Below are 25,778 nucleotides of genomic sequence, written 5' to 3'. Positions count from 1 at the left end.
GTTCAATGCTGTGGATGAGTAACAGGGATATACATATGAAAAGCGGAAGACTAAAGCCACGTGTGTGGACTTAAGCCATTCTCATAATTGCAACCGCACACCTCAAATAAAAATCATAATTTGCAGTTTACAGTGGTACCTCGGGTTAAGTACTTAATTCATTCCGGAGGTCCGTACTTAGCCTGAAACTGTTCTTAACCTGAAGCACCACTTTAGCTAATAGGGCCTGCTGCTGCTGCCGCGCCGCCGGAGCACGATTTCTGTTCTCATCCAGAAGCAAAGTTCTTAACCTGAAGCACTATTTCTGGGTTAGCAGAGTCTGTAACCTGAAGCGTATGTAATCTGAAGCATATGTAACCCGAGGTACCACTGTACTTCACTGCATCTAATGCTGAAATCCTATGCACATATATTTGGTAATAAATACCCATTGAAAACAGAGGCTCTGTTGGCTGAAGGATAGATATATGTCCAGAACCTTAGTGCAAGTGGACTAACAACGGAACTCAACGAAAGAGTAAAAAAAAAAAATCAAGACTACAAATGTTGCTTGTTTCAAAGTAAACTGGAACAATTTATTTCAACATTTAAAACCAAGTTATTATTCATAATTTTAAGTAGCTGCACTAGCTTGAAGGATCCTTCATTGATTACGTGATAAACAGAATTCTTCTTCCTCTCTACCAAAAGATTGCTGTAATAATAACTTTTGGTGTTTAGAAAGTGCATATGAAGTAGAAATTAAAATGCTCTTGTCCATTGGTAGAAGAGCCATTTAAAGTTGGATTTCCTAAACAAAACATATGTACATCCTATTAAATCTTCTAGACACACTTGCCACATACGCTATTCCCAGCCGATAATATACTTACTGACAAGAAAGCTAAAAGGCACGCAATGTCATACGGTATTTCCTGAGTATAGCTTCATACTGAGTAACGTGGCACAAATAAGGATACTTCTAAATGGTGCTTTCCCAGTAAGCAAACTCAAAAGGAATGAGTATTACTTCCAGGAAGAGGTATCTGCAAGTGAGGGAGGTAGCACGGCCATATCCCTCTCCCAAACAGTAATCACTGTTTGCTTTGAGTATAGGGATAGTGAACCTGTGGCTCTGTAGAGGTTGCTGCACTACAACTCCCATCTTACATGATCATTGGCCTTGCTGTCTGTGGCTGATGGGAGATGGAGTGCAACAACATCTGGAGGGCCTCATATTCCCCATGCCTCACAGAGACATAATGACTTTTCCAAGGTGTGTCAAGTTTCATGGTCAAGTGGGAATTTGAACCCTCTCACCCAACTCTACCACACACTGAATAAATTCAGAGCAAAGGCTCTAAGATATACAGCAGGCATATATGCCTTATTTAGATAAATGGACTCTGGTACAAGGTAAGTAACAAGTCTAACATAGTGCTTACAATCATCCAGCATTTTAAGAATGCCATTGTGTCCTAAGTCACAACACTAACTTTTTTCCCCCCACTAGATTTGTATTTCCTTTAATGCAATTAGATCGTACTCGATAATAAATAATAATAAACAAAGCAATAACTTTGAAAAATATAAATTTGCAAGATACACTTTGGACAGACAACAAATTATTCTTTATAGTTAAAAATAGATATGCGCATTTTATGACTGGCTTGGTTTTAAGGTGTATACAATCAGTTTTATGCAACGGCAGGGTTGCATTTGATTTCTATGTGTGGAAATCTCCCAGTTTACCCAAGAGCAATGAAAGAATAGCCCCATAATAATGGTCTGGATTGATTTGCACATGACAATGTCACCCCAGCCTATTCATTAGCAAAACATTCTCTTTCTACTTCAAGCAAAGGATAAATGATGCACTAATGGAAGTTTCATAAGTTAATGCAGAGTCTTAATGATGTGATAAACGACGCCATTACAATTCAGAAGTGGAAAGAATAGGTGCTAAACCTTAAGAAAACATTTGTGCTGAATTAGATCTCATCTTCCGATTCCTGGTCTCGCTCAGATGTTTTCAATAATCCAATTTCCATGGATGGAGTTTGTTTTAGTTTTGTGCGAACTATCCTGGAGAGGGGAAAACAAAGCAGAGCCATTTGAGCTACATGTTCACCCGGTTAGGTGTCAGGAAATCAACACCTATTTGATATCAAACAGCAGAAGAGCCTTTCTGAATGAGAAACTTATATTCCTGGTTTAACTGTTTTCCAATTATATATCCTGATACACTGGCAGGATATATAATAGTTGGATCTACAGGATCCAACTATTCTAAAAGGTAGAAGAGTTTTCTCAAGTGCACAAATGAATGAGCTGCCTTCAACAATATTTGAGGGTCATTTAAAGCAAAATTCACCCCAAAATCATATATGTCCATGCAGAGAGGGCACGCCTTCTGAAACACTCACATATACAGTGGTACCTCTGGTTACATACTTAATTCGTTCCAGAGGTCCATTCTTAACCTGAAACTTTTCTTAACCTGAAACTCCACTTTAGCTAATGGGGCCTCCCGCTGCTGCCACGCCACCGCTGCACAATTTCTGTTCTCATCCTGAAGCAAAGTTCTTAACCTGAGATATTATTTCTGGGTTAGTGGAGTCTGTAACCTGAAGCGTATGTAACCCGAGGTACCACTGTAGCTTTGCTCTTTTTAAGATATTTGTGTACAATAGTTAATAACCCCATTATCAGCTGATCCAGGGCACTCAGCTGATTACTAAATGACTTTTCTCCCTGTGGTGTGGGCCAATATAATCTGGTGACATCAGAGACTGGAAATATTTCATTAAAATAAAATAAATGTTTCATTTCGTATAATTTTTAATTGAAGTTGGGAATCTTACCTTAGTTTTTATATATATTTGTGCTTTGCACATGAATTGCAAAATCCCTGTCATATATTCTAAGCCGGGTAGGAATCAAGTGGGGAGCTGCCTATTTCATACAGGATTACCATAGTAACAATGTCAACTCACCAACGTTTTGTCACACTTTAAAGTGCTCATGGATGGTGGCTCTACACAATCGTCAGCTATCCCCTCCTCAATCCCCTGTACCACAACCTGCGCCATTCAGCAGAGTCCCTCAACCCTTGGCAGAGGCAGGAAAATAACCCTCCAGCAATGTGATGGGTGCTGGAAGTCACCTGATCTCTAGTCAGTTGTGTCACTGCTGCTTACAGGGTGCAGAGTGGGAGAGGGAGGGGACTGTGAGGCTAGGATGCATGTGCTCCTGCTGGCCCATTTCCACCATTCTGACCTCATCCCTCACCCTCTACCTCCTGGTAGGCAGTAGTGACGCAACTGACCTGAGGGCCAGTGAGGGGCACCGCTCTGCCATTCCTATCCTTTTCAATGGCATTTCTCTGGACCCAACCATATAATATTCTAGGGCTGGGTGCTGGCATTTCAAATAGACCCATGAGCAAAACGTCCATGCGTCTTCCCTGATCTTAAGCTTTGAGAAGAGACAGACTACAGGAAAGAGCCTCACAGAGTTCAACGGACAGCTACCTCTTTCAGAAGAAAAAGAAATGCACATTGTTCACTGCTACATAAATGACACGGAGGAACTTTGCTTATTTCCTAGCAAGGTTGTGAGAAAACAGCAAAGCCCACTTGGGTTGTGCCAATGGTTGCAGGCTGAAATATGGAGGCCATGGCAGTTTCGCATTCCTCCAGAACTGGAGTAGCCAATTTTGCATAGCTGAGAGTTTTCTTATGTTGAACAACGCTCTAGCATTTAGTGGCAAGTTAAATGAAGCTCTTCGGGATCTACTTACCAGCTGATTACAGTGTAATTCAAAGCCATTATTAGAAGTGCAAATGCATAATGCCAGCAATAGCACATGGTGATGAACATGATATTATTGTGGTCCGTTTGGTTCCACTCTGGACCCCCACTTGGAGGATAAAGTACAAATCCAATCTGTGGTGTCAAAAAAAGAACATTTGGCAGATGATGGCTATGTTATTGCAAAAATGTATAAAGTTTTCTTGAAATTTGAAACATAAGAAGAACTAATTAAAGAATGCATGGTCAAATGGGTAAACAAAATTGGTTATAATATACAGATGGAACAGTGAGAGTATATGTGGACTAAAGGGTTAAAATTCACATTGTATTATGATTTTAAAGAGAAATTTTATAAAATGATGCATCATTGGTCTATATTTTGAAAGATGTAAGACACACACTTATATTTTTATAATAACACCAGCCCAAAGAAAGTAACTTCACAGTTACATTTTTGAAATGCTTCTTAAATAGAAATTTACAAGCAGAAGTAAAAGAAGATAAGTCTCAATCCCAAATCTACAGAGGAACACCCTGGAGAAGAGAATGCATTGGTGAATTTTTCTATGGTACTGAGCATATTTACAGTGGTACCTCGGGTTAAGTACTTAATTCATTCTGGAGGTCCGTTCTTAACCTGAAACTGTTCTTAACCTGAAGCACCACTTTAGCTAAAGGGGCCTCCCACTGCCACCGCACCGCTGGAGCATGATTTCTGTTCTCATCCTGAAGCAAAGTTCTTAACCCAAGGTACTATTTCTGGGTTAGCGGAATCTATAACCTGAAGCGTATGTAACCTGAAGCGTATGTGACCTGAGGTACCACTGTATTTAAGCTTATTTATGGAAAGCACTGCAAATGGGAGAGCTGCCTTCCCTTCTGAAACTTGTTCTGCTGTTGTGAACTCTCCCATTCGTCAAACAAACTCTGCACCTTTTCTATTTTTCACCTAGATGTTTTCCTTGTCATAACATATACTCTCAAACAACAGTACTGCGCCTACGGAACTCATAACAAAGTGGCATGTACAAAGCTAAACACAGAAGATTTACAAAACAGCAGAGTTCAGAGTTTCATTTAACTCCCTTGCCCTGAGCTTTGAAGCAATAGTGGCTTCAATAATGAGGCAAGATATAATCCATCCCAGAAATATGAAAGTTTGCCAGAATGAGTACATTGTTGTGCCACCTCTATTCAATAGGAGAAATGGTTGGTTACAAACAATGCAGCTGTTTGATCTGAAGTGTAGTATTTGAAAGACAAATGAACAGCTCCAAACTTATCCATCTAAGGACCAGCCTTCCCATTTTTCAATCTCATCTTCCGGGCTGCTCCCACAAGAGTGTTGTTTTACAGCCTTTCATTTTCTCCCCACAAGTATCTCAGACAGGCCAGATCCCTGTTGCAGAGTGGACCAGGCATGGGGCCTGATTTATAGGATCCCTATTGGGTTGGGTGGTCTGACTCCTCCTCTGACTCAGAGGCATGGTGTAGTGGTTAAGAGTCTTGGACCAGGACCTGAGAGACCCCAGTTCAAATCTCCACAGCTGTGAAGCTCACTGGGTAACCTTGGGCCACTCACTGTCTCTCAGCCCAACTAACCTCACAGGGGTTGCTGTGGGGATTAAATGAGGAGGGGGGAAACCATGTGGACCACCTTGAGCTCCTTGGAGAAAAGGTGGGATATAAATGCAATAGTTAAGTACCGTATTTTTTGCTCTATAAGACTCACTTTTTCCCTCCTAAAAAGTAAGGGGAAATGTGTGTGCATCTTATGGAGCGAATGCAGGCTGCACAGCTATCCCAGAAGCCAGAACAGCAAGAGGGATTGTTGCTTTCACTGCGCAGCAATCCCTCTTGCTGTTCTGGCTTCTGAGATTCAGATTTTTTTTTCCTTCTTGTTTTCCTCCTCCAAAAACTAGGTGCGTCTTGTGGTCTGGTGCGTCTTATAGAGCGAAAAATACGGTATGTTTCTGTTGAATGCAGGCATGAGAAAGAAGGCTTTCCTGTGAAGGCAGAAGATGATGAATGAAGAGGAAGGTGGTGGCAGCCTTCTCTGTTGAGTACCAGGCAGCCATCAATGTAATAAAGCACAATGCCCCAGTGTGACATAATCAGCTCCAATTTCAATGGTGACTGCCTGGTAATTAGAGGAACACCAGAAGATGGGGGGTAGGGCAATGGTATCATCTCCCTAAGGATATTGCTGGCTGCTGCTGGGCCTGAAATCAAAGTTTTCCTGGGAATTAACTGATTACGAAGGCAGGAAACACAGACTCGCTCACCTGCCAGAGCCAGCTCCCCTGCAGTATACAAAGACTGGTTCGGAACATCTCAAGGACAATGACACCACGGAAGAAGACCTCCAAGAAGATGCAAGCAGCTCCTCCAAAGACGGCCACTACAAGTAACTGATGAACATGGTAATCTAACATAGGTCGCCCGTGGATGTGGAAATAAAAGAGAAATCCTGGTAACAAAGAAATGAGAGGGTCTACTTTTGCTTCACGTATTAATTTACTGAACAAATTTTCTGTTACAAACCGTAATATTTTGGTTTTGTTTCAAGTAACCTATGTGTATATGCATGCATTATTTTAGAAAAGTCAAGAAGTGCTCAGGTACCTAGAATTTCTGTAGGGAGAATCTAATATCCCACCTCCCTTGGATACTAGATGGGAGATAGCTCAGGACTCCCCAAGTCTGCGGTGCTCAGGGCCAAAATAGAAACTAGATGGGATACTAATTAGCAACCATGTCAGGTTCATGCTCCCTCTCTGTAACTAATAATAGGTGTTGGGGACTATTTTAACTGGCAACACAGAGCAAAGCAGTTCAGTGGGGAAGCGATTTTTATCAGGACTTGGGCAAGAGACGGAAAAATTAAATCTTCCCTCCATATGCTCAACACCCCCCCCCAAACCCCCAGTTATGGCAGGAGTAGGGGGAAGTATGAACGTGAATCCCACTATGAAAGTTTTGATGTACACGTTTTCCCTCTATTTATTTGCTGAATGATTTATACTCTGCTTTAAAGGGCAAGACTCATCACAAGGCAGATTACAGAACACCAGCAGCAAACAGATCGATAAAATGTGGACAAAAATATTGGTTGTGTCCCCCCAAAGGTATTGTTCTTATTATATTTGTATACATAATTTACATTAAATGCTGAGGTATTTTCATTTCACAAACAAAAATGCATGTACATATATGTGCTTTCCTATTTTTTAAATATTTTGGAAATATGGTAACCCTAAGTACATGCTTCTGTGATCCTAAACATATTGTTAACGCAAAGCAGAGAGCCACACTCATCAATAAGTGCGTTATGTTTGGGATCGCAGTATACATACACACTGTGGTGTCTGCTTAATTAACTTAAAATATAAGGAGCCTTTAACCCTACTTCAAACCCCAAATCTTTAACTCTTCTATCCTGCCTTTAGTCTGCCTAATACAGTAAAGATGGAAAGTTCATTCTTCATCTCCATTAATTCTCATTCTTGACCTTTCCTTCAGCCTCTCTTTGTCGCACCCTTTCATACATGACTATATGATGTAATTTTCCTAATGCAGCTTTTACCAACCTAGGGCAAAGCAGGGTTTATTGGGTGTTGCAGTCCAAAACATCTGGAGGGCACCAGGTTGGCGAGCACTGCTCTAATTGATAACCTTTTATCTTCTCATTTTTGTGTTAAGAGTTCAGAGAAGAGTTTCCTCCATTAACAGTATGATACAGTCAACTCACCTTCCACAAAAACAGCAATCGAAAGCATCAGCCTGTCCACGGCTACTGGTAACACATTAGTGCTGTGCACCACAATGTCTACCAGCCCTGAAATGCCATAGAAAAGATACATGGTTGCATGCTGCCAGTTCATTAGGTGATCCCATTGTTTCTCTTCATAATTATACAACTTCAGATGTGGCCCATCAGGAACAAACTGCTCGGCGATCATACCTGTGTGTGAAATAACGGCAGACTGTGTCAACAACCTTCTTATTCAATTGCTTGATTAAAGACTAGTTAAAGCCTTTTAGCATCACTGTGGTAATGGCAGCCTTTCTCCTTGCTTATTTTGCAACAGCTGAAAATTCAGGTCAGTCCTTTATGCATACCACTTGGTCTTGTCAGTGCTACTGCCCACAACTCCATTTCATATCTTCTTTCTTTAGCACTATTAAGCATATGGAACCACAGCTATGAACCCCAAAAGGAAACTTGGCACCATCCCGGTAATGGACTGGTTGAGAGCCAATGACCTTGAAGCTCAATCCACACAAGACTGGGGCACTGTTAGTGGGTGGTTCCCTAGACTGGATGGATGGGAGGCTGCCTGCTCTTGATGGGGTTCCACTCCCTCTGAAGGAATGGGTACACAGAATGGATCCACTGCTGTTGTTTGAGGCTCAGGGGGCCTCGGTAGCAAAAAGTGCCTTCCATCAGCTTTGGCTGGTGGCCCAGCTACACCCCTATCTGGACAGGGATAGCCTAACATCAGTTGTCTATGGTGTGGTAACTTCCAGGTTAGATTACTGGATCATGATGAAGGTAGTTCAGAAACTTCAGCGGGTACAGAATTCAGTGACCAGGTTGTTCACCAGGGGAAGACAGTTTGAGCACATTACACCAATCTTGGCCCGACTGCATTGGCTGCCAATTAGCATCCAGGTTCAATTTAAAGTGCTGGTTTTGACCTATAAAACCTTAAATAGCTCAGGACTGTAATACCTCAAGGACCATCATATAAACCAACCCAGAGACAGGGCAGAGGAGGAATGGTGGAGACCTCATCCAGGGAGGAGGAAGAGGAAGACAATATAGATTTACAACAGGGGTTTGTGGGAGGTCACAGCTCAGAGGCAGATAAGGGGGAAAGTTGGGAAATCATGGGAGAGCCAGAGCAGAAGTTGGCTGACACGTTGTCCCTAGAAAGAATTCAGACCGTCCATCTTCCAGAACCCAGCAAGCCTTAAAAGTAGAAGAGCAAAGAGCTCGAAGACGGAGGGCACCCATAGAGGAGGCAATGAAAATGATGAATGAGAAAGTGGGAGAGACCGGGAGTGGAGATTCACTTGGGACAATGCTATTATCCAAGCGGCTGGGTTCTATAGCCTCTCTCTGTAGAGTTTGCAATAAAGAAAGACTGTAAGAAACTTTTCCTTGTCTTTATACTTTCCTGGGCAACCAGCCGGCAGCCACTGACAGCATCCTGACACCATGTCATCATCATACGAGGCCTTTCTTTGTATACCTCCTCTATGTGAGGTCTGGTGGGCAGAAATATTAGAGTGGGCCATTTCTGTGGAAGCCCTCCACTTGTGGAATGCTCTCCCCAGGGAGGCTCACTTTGAACATGGGACCTTCTACACAGAAAAAAGATGTTCTGCCACTGAGCTATGACCCTTCTCCCATTCAATGACAGACAGAATCCACACTACAATTTGTTTTACCATTAATGCATATTGTTTTAAAAATAATCATGGTTTGTATTGTTATTCACGAAGACCCAAACATCCTCAATCCTAACCATTTTCAACTTACCAATTAGGGCAAAGGAGGCTTTGGCTATGCCTTCTGCTATTTCTAAGCGATGAAATCCTGCCTTGGAACCAATGGAAGCGTTCTTTTTCCTTCGACAGAGGTACTTCAGTGGATATTTCACAGACCACCACAGGCCAAAGATAAGGAAGAAACTCCCAGGAAGTGCATGACCTTTAAAATTTGCCATCTTTTCCTACTGCACAAAAAGATACGGTCAAAGAGTGTTCTTTAGTGAAGCGTTTACTACATTTGCTTGTCACGTGGATCCTCATTATGTTGGACAGATGCAGCCTTGGGGATGGTGGGGAGCCTAGTGTTATAATGCTTGGAAGATCTGAGCTCTCCTTTAGAGCAGGGTTGGGGAACCAGATGTGGCTGGGTCTCCTACTCTCACCAGCCCAAGTCAGCATAGCCAGTGCTAGGTTGCAAGTCCTAGAACACCTGGAGAGCCACAGGTTCTCCACCCTTAGAATAATAGAATTGTAAAGCTGGAAGGGAACCCAAGGGGGATCTACTCCAACCCCCTGCAATGCAGGGATCTCAGCTTGTATTAAAAGATATGTGCATATGCACTTCTCATTGAAACAGTCTGATTCCAGATTCCTTTCCACCCCTCCTCAACGCTGCGATCCAAATTCCCTTTGTACCAGGCTCGGTTTTGTATTTTATTTTCATAGCCAGAGCCCCTGTCAGTCTCGACTGGCCTACAGAAAGCCCTAGGCTGGTGCAGCTATTTGCCGGCCCCAACACCTTCAGCTGCTATAAGCAGCAGGGCTGTGGATGCTGTGGTGCCCCACCCCCAGCTCCATTAAGCTCCTCCACCACAACCCATGTTCTCTAACTGTGTTTTGGACTGCAGCCTAAAGCTTCTAATGAGCTGAGCAGGTCCTTGAAAATTGTTACAACATGGAAATGGCTTGTTAAATGGAAAATAAACACAATTAAAGTGTCTGTGAACATGCAGGTTGAGTGTTAATCTTTAACGAAGATTGTCAGGGTCAAAATCAGCATTTTTTCGCTTTTATTGCTTTATGGCCGCTAGCTATTTACCCTTGACCCTGATAGTTGGACCCATTGTCCCTATGAAAAGGCAGCGCCCACAGCAAAGTTGCAGGTAGACCAAAGAGGCAATATTTAGAGGCAACATGCAAAAAAGAAAAGCTAAGCAAATGAATATTTATTTTACGGCGGAACACAACAGCAGCTGATTCACCACCCAGATTCAAATTTCTCTCCTGAAAAACAATTGTGACTGTATTGGTGAGATATGCCCTCTCTCACGACTGGCTAATTTTTGCTTTTTTAAAAGAAAACGTTTGCACTTGGAGACATGGGAAAGTTAAACAAGAAAAAGATTTTATTTTACAACAATGTTAATAAAACAAGAGGTGCACCAGGAGATGGAATTATTTCAAGAAGCATATATATGTAAAATTCAGTGGTAGTTACAGGCTTCTGAACAAGATGATAAATGTGCAGCTTATATTTTCTTCTGTTCCTTAAAATAAACACTGAGGTGTTACAGCTTAGGTCTTAAAGCTTTGGTTCTGAAACAAGGTAGGACTTTCTGTCAGTTCCCCAACCTTTTATAATTCTCCCTCCTGAGCATGGGTGTAGCTAGGATTATTGTTGGGGGGCAGGCTTTTAATAGGGGGGCAGAACCTCAGATTTGCGTTGATTTTGATTAATTTAGGGGAGCAGCTGATGTAGGATATATATTCCTTCTCTTTAACAAATATTTTCTTTGGTCAGGCTTGAATAGTCATACCCAACATACACTCTGTAAGGTTCACATCTAGGTTTGCTTTGAATGGTCAGGCTTTTCTTCTTCTTCCTGTCAGTAAATACCCAGAATAGCAAAAAAACATAAATACATCCCTGTTAGTTTACTATTTTAGCCCAGGAACACATTTGCAGATTTATCTGAAGCAGGGAGAGTGGGGAGATTAGTAGCAAAGTTCAAAGGCACTCCTCACTATAACCAAGATTAAACTGAAAGGGAATATTTGCTGTGGTGACGCCACAGCCATTTTATATATGTTCACCTTGTGATAACCACAGAAACGTCAACAACATAAAACTAACAGGCACCATTTTACTTGAGGAAAGGAAATTCCTACTTCCAAAAACTTGAAACCCCCTGCTGCATATGCTGCAAACCCCATTTACCAATTCCTCTCTACATTTGTGGAAGTCCAACCTAGCACACTTTTCAGAAGGTGTATGAGGCCTCTCTGTTTGAGCTGGTCTTTGGGTCCAGGTGTTAGCTGATGAAGGCTGGGAGGAAACTAGTTAAACTAGAAGAAACTCACTGATTTGTTTACTTGAGTTTTCCCCTTCCCATTGGGGAAGTGGTAAGCAAAATCTAAAATACATGTGTGTGCATGTTCAGCTCCAAAAGATGTGCGTGTTCCCACATTCCAGTCTGGACGCCCTCCCATCACATGCCAGAGGCGGACATGGTCAGAGGCAAAAGTAGGCCACAAAAGTAGGCAACAGGTTGGTTTCTTCACTTTCACATGCCTTTCTCTATTCTCTCTCCAGCCAAGCAAGAAGCATTATTAGCATTCAAGGACACATTCCAGCTAGGCAAAAAACACTCAACGAGGGTGCAAAGCAGAACAGTTGAGGGGTGTGACTCATGAATGTTTGTGAGGCTTGGGGAATTTCGAGGGTCACACAGATAGGTTGCATTTGACTCCCGAGTCTGAGGTTCCCCATCCCTAAGTCACAAATGGCATTTATTTGGAAAGTTGAAATGGGAACACTTCAAAGCTTGTCTGCCTGATTGATATACCATCAAACCTTAGTTGCTGAACATAATTTGTTCCAGAAGCCAGTTCGGCTTCCGAAATGTTCAACAACGGAGGCACAGCTTCCGATTGGTCGCAGGAGCTTCCTGCACTCAAGCAGAAGCCGAGTCAGATGTTCAGCTTCCGAAAAATGTTCAAATACTGGAACACTCACTTCTGGGTTTTCAGCATTTGGGAGCCGAAACGTTCCAAAATGGAGATGCTCAGGATCCGAGGTTTGACTGTACTACTGTTGTCTTTATATGTAGCAATGTTTTTCTTTTCTTTCTGCTAGCTAGCTCTCCTTTCCTTGGTTTTTGATCTCTCTGAATGCCATTGAATTTATTCTTTGTCACAATAGGCACTGCAGGTGCACAGACTAGGCAGGAAAGCTGCCCCCTGTGCCAACACATCAAAGGCAGCCAGTTGATACACTGAGCCTACAAACAGCTTGTATTCAGGAAGCAGTTATGAATGATGAACACCTTTAGTCATTTTGACGTTTTCTTTTTGTGCCTGTTCAATGGCATTTGGATGTTAAATATTTGATAAGTCATTCTGTGCTTTAAGCATCTTGCAAGTCGTTTTGAGATATCACCAAGGCAATTAGCAACCATAATAATAATGATTGCAGTTACAATGAATTCAAACGAACAACAGCACATTTTTGCAATGTTTAGTAAACAAAAACATGGGGCTCAAGAAGGAATAAGAATCTGGTAAAAATGTTGAGACAAATTCCATTTTGCTTATAAACATGCACAAATCACAAGATCAACGTTCATGCTTTTCCTGCTCCCAAAAAGACTGTTGGTGTAATCTTAGGCATGTTTACTCGAAAGTAAGTCCAAGTGTGTGGCTAACTTCCAGATATATGTGCAGAACATTGCAGGCATGCAGCACAGTCCTATATGTGTTTACTCAGAAGGAAGCAGGGTGGATAAAAATCAATGATTTAAAAAATAATAATAATCCAAAAAAATTGATTTTTTAAAAATTTAAATCAGATTTTTTAAAATTTAAATCAGATTTTTAAAATAAAATGCTTTTGGAGAAAAAATCTTTCTAAAGATAGTTTTCTATTTAAGTTACATTATGGTCCACAGGCTATTCATCAGGAAATAAGGATTTGTTTTAACTGTTTCATGTGTGCTAAAACTCAGCCTAAGTTTTTTTTTTAATAAAAAAAATCGTTTAACCACATTAGTTAACAAACATGGATACATATGCTATAATGATATTGTTTTCGTTAAATAAATTGTTATTAAGCAGTGGACCACTACTACTAGAGCACTTTCCCCAGTGCTCACCTGGTTAGGTAGAGCACCTGGATTAGGGCATCTCAACACTCATCTATGCAATGTTGAACAACTGATGATCAAATAGGTAGCCTCACATTATCACCATGACCCTCCTCTTCCTATATCCAGCAGACTGGACAGCCTAAAAAGGAACCCCACAATTGTCCTCTTACTATGCACCATGCCGCTGATACAACTCAAAAGTCTCAGCTTGTACTGTACAGTGCAAGAAGAAACAATGAGGTAGAAAGTAAAGTGTCAAAGGCTGCAATGGGTGCTGGCACAGAAACAGCCAAAATTTGTGGGCCAGAAGGAGAGAAAGTGTATGCAAGCAATCTGAAGGAAATGTTGTGGTCGCCAGTCTCTGGAAGAATCAAACTGATAGCACAAGTTAAAAGGTGTAATATGTGCCCTTTGTTCCTTTTCTGTGCCAGCTTCGTTTATGGTATTAAAAGACCTTGCCATTTGCTGTGTAAACCTTAGAAGATGTCAGACTCAAAATGGCAGACAACAAAAGTGCTTTTTAAGGAACTGATGGCTCCAGTAAGTCTCTCAGACTTTCCTTCTCATTTTCTGGCTATCCAAGCAGGTTTGTAAATATTGGCAGAACCTTACAGTACAGGCATCTTTAAAAACAGAATGTGCTGTGTTAAATCACTGTAGAACAGAAATAATGAGGGGTTTTGTTTTGAAATAACTTTCCTCTTAGATATGGAGCCAAAACTGAATTGGGGAAAAATATTGTATGGAATAATATTGTCTTCTGACAAATAAATGTTATCTATCTAAAAATAGTGTGCGTGTTTCTTCTAACACCATTGATAAAAGGTTACTGTGAAACATATATTTTACAGTAACCTTTCCTTAGGAGAAAAAGAATCACTATTTTTGGGGAAATATATTTGTCAATGTTTGACTTGTCTCCAAGCTCAGGGGCACATCAAACACTGGAACAATCTTTTGTGACTGTGCATAAATGTTTCACAATCCCTATTCATTGAAATCAGGAAGCGGGGTAGGGCAGTGGTTAAAAGAATGAGCTGGAACTCAGATCAGCAAGAAATTCACCAAGTGATTTTATGTTAGGTGGTATTTCTCAGCAGAATTCACAATTATTTTATGATCATACTGGCTTGTCCTTCATAGTTGTTGCATGAACTGATCTTTATATTACCTAGGACAGGAGTGGGGAACCCTGAGCCCACCAGCCAAATGCGGCCCTCCATGTCTCTCCGTTTGGCCCTCAGGATTCTCCTCAAACCACACCTTCTCTCCCAGGCCAGGCTTTCCACCTTTCTCAATGCTTTTGACAGGCTGAATTCCGATAATGTCTCCTGCTTGCCTCCATAGAGAATACAAAGGAGTGTGTGTGTGTGTGTGTGTGTGTGTGCGCAGAAACTGTCGGGAATCAAGCCTTTATCAGGAGAAACTGGCAACTCTCCCATGCTCCCGGCTTGATCTCCTGTTGACCTCCCTGTCTGCTTTTCCCCAGCAAGATCCAGGCAGAGGTCGCAATAGGCGATCCTTCTCATACGTGAGAAGAACACACCCCTCTTTCCTGCCCCCCAAGCAGGGGAAAGAGATAGACAGAAACGTATTTACATGCCTTTATTTCTGTCTTTGCAGCGTTACAAAAAACATGACTGCTCTCTTCAAATTCCGGCAGTCGAGAGAGACTCCTCCTGTACTTCCTGTTACATTCTGATCTAATGTTACATTCTGATCTAATTCCAGTCCTTCACACTGTGTATAGACTGTCCCTCTGTTTCCCACGGAACAGTCCCAACATTCCCATTATGTTTTGCTTTCAAGCTACCAGCAGCTCGCGGGTACATTGCTTCTATATCGTAACATACTCCCCCATATGAATCAATGTGCGCTGCGAGCAAAGCGTGATCCAGAGAAGAAAACAAACAGTTGTTATACATATAGCACTCCCCTGTTGTTTCAGTTCCACCCTTGGAACTACCCGCCTATCGCGACCTCTGCCTGGATCTTGCCGGGAAAGCAGACAGGGAGGTCAACAGGAGATCAAGCCGGGTGCCTGGGAGAGTTGCCAGTTTCTCCTGATAAAGGCTTGATTCCTGACAGAAACTACCCTACTGTGCAAAATGTAAAATTACCATTTATTGCTCCACCCACTTTTGCCTCTAGGCCCTGCCCCCATTTGCACATGGCCCCCAGAAGGGAATGTGGCTGTCAGCTGGAAAAGGTCCCTCACCTCTGTCCTGACTACATCTCTGTGGTTGGACAAAACTCATTCTGTATGAGGACTAGGACCACTGGGAGGAAATGCAGGGAAGCATTGGGGTGTCGATAGGAATTCTGTATCCATGTTTTATCACGTTCAGGACCAGCAATCCATGGTTGCGTGCTGTAACACATGAACAAATATTGAAGATGACTCCAACCTTACTGTATTCAGTTTCCTTGGTGTGGGACTTGGTATTCTCCATGGTATTCTGGAACCTATCTGGATGCTGCTTCTCAGGGTATTTAGGTTTGTGCCATTGAGGTTTTGTCTATAATTTCTGGATTTTCCCTTGGTATTGGAAATTCCGAAAGGACTGGTATAGAGAATAAGGTGTGTCACTTTGAATACTTTCCCCCCTCTGTCTGTGTGATGAGCACCTTCCTCTTGTCTCAGACTCTATTAGGATATCCTTCAATGCATCATCTCTGAATACACTTTGAATGGGGTGTGTGCTTCTCAGTGTTTCAGCTACAGAGCCTGGCATGCCACCATTTTTGTATCTATCACATGAGCGGCGAATTGAATCATATCCAAGGTTGTCTCTGCAATAAACGTTGCTGACTTTATTAATTTATGGGGTGTTTTGTCTCACCCTGTTTTGAACTTGCAGTGCATTTTTTGTAAGATCCTCCAGGCAGGTAATGGATGTTCTTATGGAATTTGAAGATGTGCAAGACGCACACATGGAGAGGGCAGTCACGCTCTGGACCTTCTTAAGAAGAACTCAATGGATCATCTTTAATGGGTCTAAGGTACAAATTGTTATTAGCCAGTGGAACTGACTTCCTACATTCCTACAGCAGAGAATGGTGCAGCTTTAATTTGAGCAATTATCTCAATTAACTAGACGCCTATAGCAGAGGCACCCTATGTACTCTCTTTCAAATCAGAACCAGTGAAGGACCAGGAGCACAGCCTGGGAGTCATTTTGGGCTCGCAGCTGTCCATGGAGGCGCAGGTTAATTCTGTTTCCAGGGCAGCTTTCTACCAGCTCCATCTGGTACGCGGACTAAGACCCTACCTGCCCACGGACTGTCTCGCCAGAGTGGTGCATGCTCTAGTTATCTCCCGCTTGGACTACTGCAGTGCGCTCTACATGGGGCTACCTTTGAAGGTGACCCGGAAACTGCAATTAATCCAGAATGCGGCAGCTAGACTGGTGACTGGGAGCAGCCGCTGAGACCACATAACACCGGTCTTGAAAGACCTACATTGGCTCCCAGTATGTCTCCGAGCAGAATTCAAAGTGTTGGTGCTGACTTTTAAAGCCCTAAATGGCCTTGGTCCAGTATACCTGAAGGAGCGTCTCTACCCCCATCGTTCTGCCCGGACACTAAGGGCCTTCTGGCGGTTCCCTCATTGCAAGAAGCCAAGTTACAAGGAACCAGGCAGAGGGCCTTTTCGGTAGTGGCACCTGCCCTGTGGAACGCCCTCCCACCAGATGTCAAAGAGAACTACCAGACTTTTAGAAGACATCTGAAGGCAGCCCTCTTTAGGGAAGCTTTTAATGTTTAATAGACTACTGTATTTTAATACTTTTTTGGAAGCCGCCCAGAGTGGCTGGGGAAACCTAGCCAGATGGGCGGGATATAAATAATAAATTGTTGTTGTTGTTGATGTTATTATTATTGGTCAGCAGTTAAAGAGAACTATTTGTTTTATTTCATTAACCTCCACTTGTGTGCATACTGCTTGTGCAGCTGAGTTTCAATGCTCTTTCCAGGGTGGACAAAAATAAATGATTAATTTTTAAAAAAATAAAATGATTTTTTAATTATTATTTAAATCAGATTTTTTTGGATTTAAATTGGATTTTTAAAATAAAACGCTTTTGGAGGAAAAATCTTTCTAAAGACAGTTTTCTATTTAAGTTACATTATAGTCCAAAGGCTATTCATCAGGGAATAAAAATTTGTTTTAACTTTTTCATGTGTGCTAAAACTCAGTCTAAGGTGTGTGGGGTTTTTTAAAAAATCGTTTAACCACATCAGTTAACAAACATGGATACATATGCTATAATGTTATTGTTTTAGTTAAATAAATGGTTTAAATTGTTATTAAGGAAATGATTATTTTTCTCCTTCCAGCAGCAGAAAAGTTGTCTAAATATAAGCAATCATTTCATAATGATCTGTCTATGTATTTCTAATAGTATAACCAAATCAGTAATTTTTGATATAATTGTAAAAGCTAGTCTGAAAATTTATTATTCCAAAAATGAAACCTTCATCTGGTTGTAAATATTAAGATTATACTAGCAAGTATGGGTCTTTCTGTTAAAAAAATGATTTAAATCAAGTCTTACTGACTAGTGATTTAAATCATGATTTAAATCAATTTGATTTCAATCAAATCCACCCCGGCTCTTTCTTTTTCTTTGCAGGGTTACCTTGGTCAAGATTCCACTGTTGGCAATTTCTGTTGTTTCATTGCTGTTGCAAAGGTGGAAAACGATAGTCTGCACATGCACACTAACCAGATACACTGGAAGGAAGCACATTGCAAGCTTTTTAAACAAATGTTGAAATTTGCAAGAGGCTGGGTTGCTTGACAGGAAGCCACATGTGCCTCTGGTGACAGAGGAGTAAAACCTAAGGTAACCAAATATCAACACATGAGAGGCATGTAACGACTCTCTTGAAAAAGACAATGGGAAGGTTTGACTTATTGGGGAAATTTGACTTCTTGCACAGAGCCATCACTTCATTCTTCCTCTTCTACCACATGGAACTCTGTTGGGTATGAACTACTAGCCTGCAACTGAAGCAAACTATCCCCATTCCCATCAGCGCTGTCTAGAGAAATCTAGAATGGAGTACGAGACTCGGTGCCCCCAGTAGAGAGAATTGTAGCATGTGGCGCATTATGGCTGGAGAGCTGCTTATGCATCATGGGGGGGGGGGGTTCCTTGTATTGGAGATGATAAATGGGCTTAGTATATTTAAGCAGAGACGCCGTAGCATATCCTGTCTTGTTGAACCTCCCTTAAGCAGAGGATTGGTTCAGCTAGACATGGGCCAGGCAGAAGACAAATCTACAACAATTGGTGATACCTCAGGAATTTTCAGTAGATTGGCAAGGGGTTTCGGATTCCCATTAGTTTAACAATGGCAACAACAAAATGGCCCCCTACACACATGCTGAAAAGCTTTAAGAATCCCTGATCTGCAGAAACTCTGGGGTCGATTTTGCATGTCACCCCTAGGCAGCTGCCCACCCCAATCAAGTAAATAAATAAAAATACTTAAGTAACTGAACAATCACATTGCAGTTAGCTTGGTTCTGCACACACCCCCAACATAAATCCTGCGCCCCCAACATAAATCCTGGCTATGCCCAGGCCCCTAAGCCACCATTTTGCAGCTGCCCACACCTGGAGCAGATGAACTGAAAGATCCCTTCCACAATTCAATAATTCTCCACAGTAAAATATGCAACAGCATTCCTTAGGGGCTGGTGTACATAACAAGGACATGACCCAGAAGGCCTACATTACTTAGTACTTCTATTAATTTATCCCTTGAATTAGACAGCCATCTTTCATCTTACAGACTTTGTTCACCATTTTCTCTACCACCTGAAATATCTGAATCATACTGGGCAGCATGGCTGTGGCAGCGACGATTCTGTCTTAGGGAACTAAGTTGTAGCAGCTTTTCTTGACTTCCATGACTTACTTTTATGAACTTCATAAGGGGAAACATTGGTTTGCAGAATCACCTTTGATATAGAAAGCATGCTTTATAGGTTAAGATTTAATAACAGTAACAAAAAAAAACTATGCTGAAATATCCTATTGTGGTGCGATAATATTTTGGGGTCATATTTTCAATTGGAAAAAAGGTGTTTCCAATTACTGGGAGCATTCCTGTGTGTCATAACAACCCAGGTTAGCATATAAAGGAACAAGCAAGCTATAGACCTGTATCTAATATTTTGTGACATGCTGTATTGTATTTACATATAGATCAGTTGCCATCAACACTTGACTCATGCTGAAAATATCTGCAGTGCTACCAGAATAATGAAATGTGTGTTGTTGTTTTTAAATGGTTAGATCACATCCTTGTTGTTGTTGTTGTAAAAAAACACCCCATACTGGTCTTGAAGGCAAAGGAGCAACTAAAACACGTTAGTTAATCTTCAACAAGTTTCCCTATTTATTTAGGCACACTGAGTGTTTCCCACCAAGCCCCACAGTATATAATGAATAGAAGGAAGGCCAAATAACAGCAAATATGAAAAAACTATTCTATACACCACTCTCCCTAGATTCCGCAAACTCCGGTGTAGCGGGGAAGGGAGTCGAGTTTCCAGGAGCCACAGTAAAAAAGACAGCAGCCGGCGGGAAGTTCTCCTGCACAGTCCCCAACAAACGGCGCCCAAGGTGCGAGAAAGGCGTTTAACATTCATTCCGACAGAACTTGCGCAGGAGAACGTCCCGCTAGAATGTGAGAAAGGCTTGAGCTGAAAGCTTCCAGCGAGAGATGCTCAAAGACGTGCGTCGACGTCGCGGCAAATCACATATAAATGCTTTTCCTACTCAGAACTCCATGGGAATCCAGTTATTCCCAGGTAAGCGCAGAACTGCCCGAGTAGCGCTAAACTCAGGAAAGGAGACTTTTGCGGCGTGAACGTGCTCAGGATCGGACAGCGAGCAGACGGGAGAAATCCACTCCGGAGCAGACGGGAGAGATCCACTCCGGAGCAGACGGGAGAGATCCACTCCCTCAAATCTGTGGAAACGGGGGCGGGGGGTGGGTGGGAAGAGAACCACGCAAATACAGGGGCTAAGGCTTACCGAGCTTGGTCTGCTTCTTTGCAACTTTTTTTGCAAAATGATCCTTACTGTCCCAATTGGGAACTTTTGAGAATCATTTAACCCGCGGCGCTCCGGCGACTTTCAAGGATGCGGACGTGTGGGTGACCTCATCCCTCCTCAGCAGCAGCTACGAAAGGCTGGAGGCGATCGTCGTCCGGGAAAGATGTATCCGCGCGGCGGCTCCTCCCCGCTCCCATCCCGCCTCCTCCCGCTGCCCAGAGTTGCGCCTCTTCGGGCCAGTGGCGCCCCTGGGACAATCAAGCCGGCGCCTTCTCCCTCTCTCCTCCGCGCCCGCCTCCCATTGGCCCCTTCTACCCCCTCTCGCCTGCGGATGGGCTGGAGGAGACGTCCGTCTGCGAGAGAGTTCCCCGCCTCCCTGCAGCCGCCCTCTGCTGGGGTAAGAGGGGCACTGCCTCAGGGCTGCAGTGATGTGGCACTGAGAGGAGGTGGCCAAAGGCAGGGAAGGGGAGAGACTGTCCCACAGGCGAGATGGGCACAACTGGCGCCCACTGGCCCGATTGGGAATCACGGAGGACTGCTGCCTTGGGAGGAGAAAACGAGGGGTGCTCTCCTACCAAGAGTCAAGCGAAGATGTTCTCTCCCTCGTTGTGGGCACTTTTGGGAGTCCCAGAAGAACAGCCATTTATTTCCTTTGTAGGAACTCCTGCTGGTCTTAAGAAATGGAGAGAGAGAAAGCACAGCCCTCTGGATTTTTCAGGAGGACCCTTTAAGCAGCAATCGTTTGGCAAACCTCCCTGGCCTGATAGATGCAAATTCAATTCCTTTACTGTATTTGGTTCCAGTTATTACTAAAAGGCTTCTGTTTTTGCAGGGCTGGGCAGCCCCAAAAGGAAGAAGACCCCATTAAAATTGGCCCTTATTCTCCAGCACAGGGAAAGGGTGACCTCTTCTCTCTTCTTGAATCCATCATCCTCAGAGGCTTCTGTTTCCTGGTTGTAATTAGAATTTTTTTAAAAAATAATTTTTATTAAATTTTCCATTTTAACAATCCAATCAAATCACATTAAATATTCCAAATTATACAAATACATATCATATAGTCCAAATATTCTGCCAAATTATAATTTTTTGTTGGGACTTCCCATGCTTCAAGTTCGGTGGGACTCTGATCATCTTACGTATACAGTATCTCTACTGCCTTGAGTTTCCAATAGTTCCTTTAAATCTTCCTGTTGTTACCCTTCCTTCTTTCATGGCCTCTGAGTTGTTTCCACAGGCGAGTTGAAGTAAGCAATGATGTGCTTCTGTGTGAAATTGGTATGCTTGACTCTCCTATTGCAGCTGGTAAGCCTATTGTTTGCAGTATATCCTCACACTTCTTCTTCTTCCGCTTCCTCTTTTTTGTAAAAGTAGTTTTTAAAGAGAAACAGTAGAAAAGCAAAACGGGGAACAGAAAACCAGGAAAGCCATACATCTCTGTGCCATCTGATAAACATCAGTGTGCTACAAACGATGGGCAAACAAATGTTTGGCATTTTACAATGTTAAGATTTCACACAATGGTGGGGGTAGGGAGCAGGAAAAGTCATCATTGCTGGCACAGAATCACAGAATTCTAGACTTGGAAGGTACAGCAAGTGGCATCTAGTCCGACCTTATGGTTTTACCAAGTGTGCCAATACCTCCCTCTTGTGCATAGGTGGTGTAATTTTGGCTGCATGAGACGTTCATTCCTGGAAATTGGAAATAAGAGGGAACATAGGATGCTGCCTTGTACTACCAGCAGTCTGTCTAGCTTAGCATTGTCTACACAGACTGGCAGCAGCTAGCCAGAGTTTCAGAAAGGGGTTCTTTCCCAGTCCCACCTGCATATGCTGGGACATTCTACGTGCACAGCAGATGGTCTACCACTGAGCTATGGCTCCTCCCAAATGGGTCCCTGGAGCAAAATGTGCTATTTGTGTCGTGGAGGAGCCTTCAGAGTTTGCCCTTTTCAAACAGGGGACTGCTTAGAGTAAGTGAGTGAGTGGGTGGGTGGGTGCTGGATGACAAGAAAGCAGTTGGGTTCCTTCATATATATGTATATACGTGTGTATGTGTGCAAGCACGCACACAAGCTTGTGGGGTCAGTCTGGGTGATACTCTGGTTCCTTTCGATTCTTGGGTTCCTTCATCTCTAGGCATAGAGGTATATAAAACCAAGCTTGCCAAACCAGTTCCTTTTTCAAGGAAATGGCTTTGGTTCTGTGTGCCAAATGGGTGAGGGCTTTCCCCACCCATCTCATCTGGCTGGTATGTAGAAGCCAAGCTGTGGGCAGTGAGCTGGAAAGAAGATAAAGCAGAAGAGAGAGAGAGAGAGACGTGTTTGCTCTTTGCTGGACTTTGGGGCTTCCCTGAAAGCAAGGGGAAGCAAGATCTATGAGGGTGTTAATGCTGTGAGCCCTTCCATCCTATGCTCAGGTTGTGTTCAAATAAAATATCTTAAAAGACAGCAGAGTCTCAGCTGACTTTCATTGCAAAGAAACAGAACCCTGGGTAAGTGTTGGAACCCCTAGAGTCTCTCAGTGCTCAGAGAGTGGTGGTGTGCACCCAGTTTTTCCAGATTTTTTTCTTTTCACAGCCAGCATTCTCAGTTCACTAGTCAAGCATAGTCTTCATTGGACTGCTTTGTGGGGTTTCCCTCCCCCTCCTTTAGAGTTTTTCTAAACACTGTTTTTTGTACTTCTGCACACCTCACTGCCCTAAGGATGATGGTGTGCTGCTCTCATGTCTGGTTGCTTGATACTGTTTTGGCTACTTAAGCAACAACACTTGGGGAATTCAATCGGAATTAGCATGCAGAAAGATGGTGGTGGTGATATCTCCTTCAAGTTAGACTCTCTTCCTTCAGAACTGGTCATACTCCATACATAAATGTGTCCTGGTAAAGCAGACAAAATCCCACTCTTTAATCACCTTGATTTTGTGAAGTAAAGGGTGGTATATACAAAAATCAATTATGTCACCAAAAGAGAGGTCCATTGTGATCTGGTTCCCAAGCAGCCCATTTGCCATTTCAGCACTTGGGAAACTCCATTAAAACATTCAGGTTTTAATGACTTTCTGAGTGACTCAAAAATCCCACAGCAATTGAAATAAATGTCACTGTGTGCTGGAGCCATATTCTGTAGGTCACAAGCAGAGACTGTCTATGGTGGAGGCCATATTCTGTCACAGAAAGTTGCTTATCTGCAGTTATGTAAGAAATCTGCTGCAGAAGATCCAGACTTACAGCTTTAAAGATGAGTGCCTGGAAGTAATTAACTCCTTGTCAGCAATGCCAGCTCGAGACATTTTGCTGCCTGGGAAAGAACAAGATGACACCCTTCTCCCATTCCAGAAGCTGACTGGTCTGGCAGCTGAATCTTATTTCAAGTGCTGGCGACAGGACAATGCCCTCCACTGCACTTGAGGCAGCAGACTAGCTCAAGGTAAGCTGCAGGGCATACAGGCAGCTCTGACTTGCCACCTCTCCCTGTCCCACAGCCTCTGCCGCCTGAGACAGCTGCGTTACCCTACCCAATGGTAGGACCGGCCCTGCTTGTCAGAGCATACAGGGGGACAGACTTAGAAAGGGCAGTAGGGGAAGATAACCCAAAAGAGCAACTCTGCATAAATTACTCCTGTCCCACATACTTGTGGTCCTCTGGTAGTCACTTGCCTATATTCCCAGATATTAACCTTATCCCTGCATACTGGAATGTAGGAAGGGAGAAGTCACATCACTGGTGTATCTAGTTTAGTGTTGTCTCTTTTCAGCGCTAAATGCCGAGACGAATTCCCCAAATACACTTTTCCAAAATAGTTTATATTTACTACATTAGGTCTACTTAGTATGATCTTCTTTTGTATGTTCTCTCTCTGTGTGTGCAATACATACAAAATTTAGAAATAGAATTGAAGAGCGGGAAGGGACCTTGAGAGTCATCTAGTCCAACCCCCTGTAATGCAAAAATATTTTTGCCCAACGTGGGGCTTGAACCCATGACCCTGAGATTAAGAGTTTCATGCTGTACTGACTGGGCTTTTAGTATATGCATGCAGCTATATAAATTATTATTATTATTATTATTATTATTATTATTATTATTATTATTATTATTTCTATACTGCTTTACAGTAGTACCTCGGGTTACATACGCTTCAGGTTACATACGCTTCAGGTTACAGACTCCGCTAACCCAGAAATAGTACCTCGGGTTAAGAACTTTGCTTCAGGATGAGAACAGAAATCGTGCTCCGGTGGTGCAGCAGCAGCAGGAGGCCCCATTAGCTAAAGTGGCGCTTCAGGTTAAGAACAGTTTCAGGTTAAGAACAGACCTCCGGAACAAATTAAGTACTTAACCCGAGGTACCACTGTATATTTAAAGAAAAAACTGGTTTACATAAAATAAAACAATCCAGAATATAACAAAGTCAAGCTTCAAGAAAATTATTTCGGATCCTTCTCTGTGACATTTGGCTTTCCCCATATTTTTTTACTTTCTTAATTTACATAGCTGCCCCATAGCAGAAGTACTCTAGGAAGCCAGTATGGTGTAGTGGTTATAGAGTGTCAGACTAGGACCTGGGAGATCAGGGTTCAAATCCCCACTCAGTCATGAAGCTCACTGGGTGACCTTGGGCCAGCCACAGCCTCTTAAGCTACCTCATAGGGTTGTTGTACCCGACCAGAAAAGCCATTTTAGGCCACATCTGCACTATACATTTAAAATAGCATCTTGTCTCTACCCACGTTGGAGGAGTGGCAGACGCAGTTGATGGACTATATGCAACTGGCTGAAATGACTGGCAGAATCCGAGATCTGGGAGAGGAAACAATGGAAGAGGACTGGAAAAAATTTAAGGACTATTTGCAAAAACATTATAAGTTGTATGAATGTTAAGAAATATGCACGATTAGGAAATTTTCGCTTTAGCAACTTGATTAGGTAAATTGAAAATTAAGACAAGAAAAAAGAGGTGGTAATATGAAACAACTTTATTATGTTAATTTTAAATGTACAAAGTTTGGGATATGAGATTGTGAATTCGGAAACATAATAACTGAAAGATACAGTAAGTTAAGAAACAAGGTAACAAATTGCTGAAACTTTTAATGCAAAGAACGCAGGGTCTGGAGGATGTGGGGAAGTCCACCTGGAATATTGAAAAAACTATTGAAAGTTGGACAGAAATAACCTTTTTTTGTTTTCTAATACTTTTTTTTTGTATTTGTTTCTTGCACTTTCTTATTGTTATCCTGTGTTTATGAACCTAAGAAAAG

At 42.5% G+C, this 25,778-nt stretch overlaps 1 protein-coding gene across 2 annotated transcripts; it reads right to left on the bottom strand.

Annotated features, from left to right (window-relative positions):
- Nucleotides 1–546: 546 nt before the first annotated feature.
- On the bottom strand, nucleotides 547–20,733 carry TMEM45A (transmembrane protein 45A). 2 transcript variants are annotated; one of them, XM_028726656.2, is made up of 6 exons: nucleotides 20,492–20,733; nucleotides 9,344–9,536; nucleotides 7,547–7,759; nucleotides 6,081–6,265; nucleotides 3,782–3,927; nucleotides 547–2,064 (listed from the first exon to the last, which is right to left on the bottom strand). In XM_028726656.2, the coding sequence occupies exons 2-6, from the start codon at nucleotides 9,528–9,530 to the stop codon at nucleotides 1,971–1,973; spliced, it is 825 nt and encodes a 274-aa protein (XP_028582489.2). In that variant the 5' UTR covers nucleotides 9,531–9,536; nucleotides 20,492–20,733; the 3' UTR covers nucleotides 547–1,970. The 2 variants fall into 2 exon arrangements, with proteins under 2 accessions (XP_028582489.2, XP_028582488.2); XM_028726655.2 differs by having other exon boundaries at nucleotides 9,344–9,539; nucleotides 20,492–20,730.
- Between the last annotated feature and the right edge of the window lie 5,045 nt (nucleotides 20,734–25,778).

This window comes from Podarcis muralis, chromosome 4, assembly GCF_964188315.1.
Source record: "Podarcis muralis chromosome 4, rPodMur119.hap1.1, whole genome shotgun sequence".
Classification (NCBI taxonomy): domain Eukaryota; kingdom Metazoa; phylum Chordata; class Lepidosauria; order Squamata; family Lacertidae; genus Podarcis; species Podarcis muralis.
This window is presented reverse-complemented; position numbering and strand designations above follow the sequence as displayed.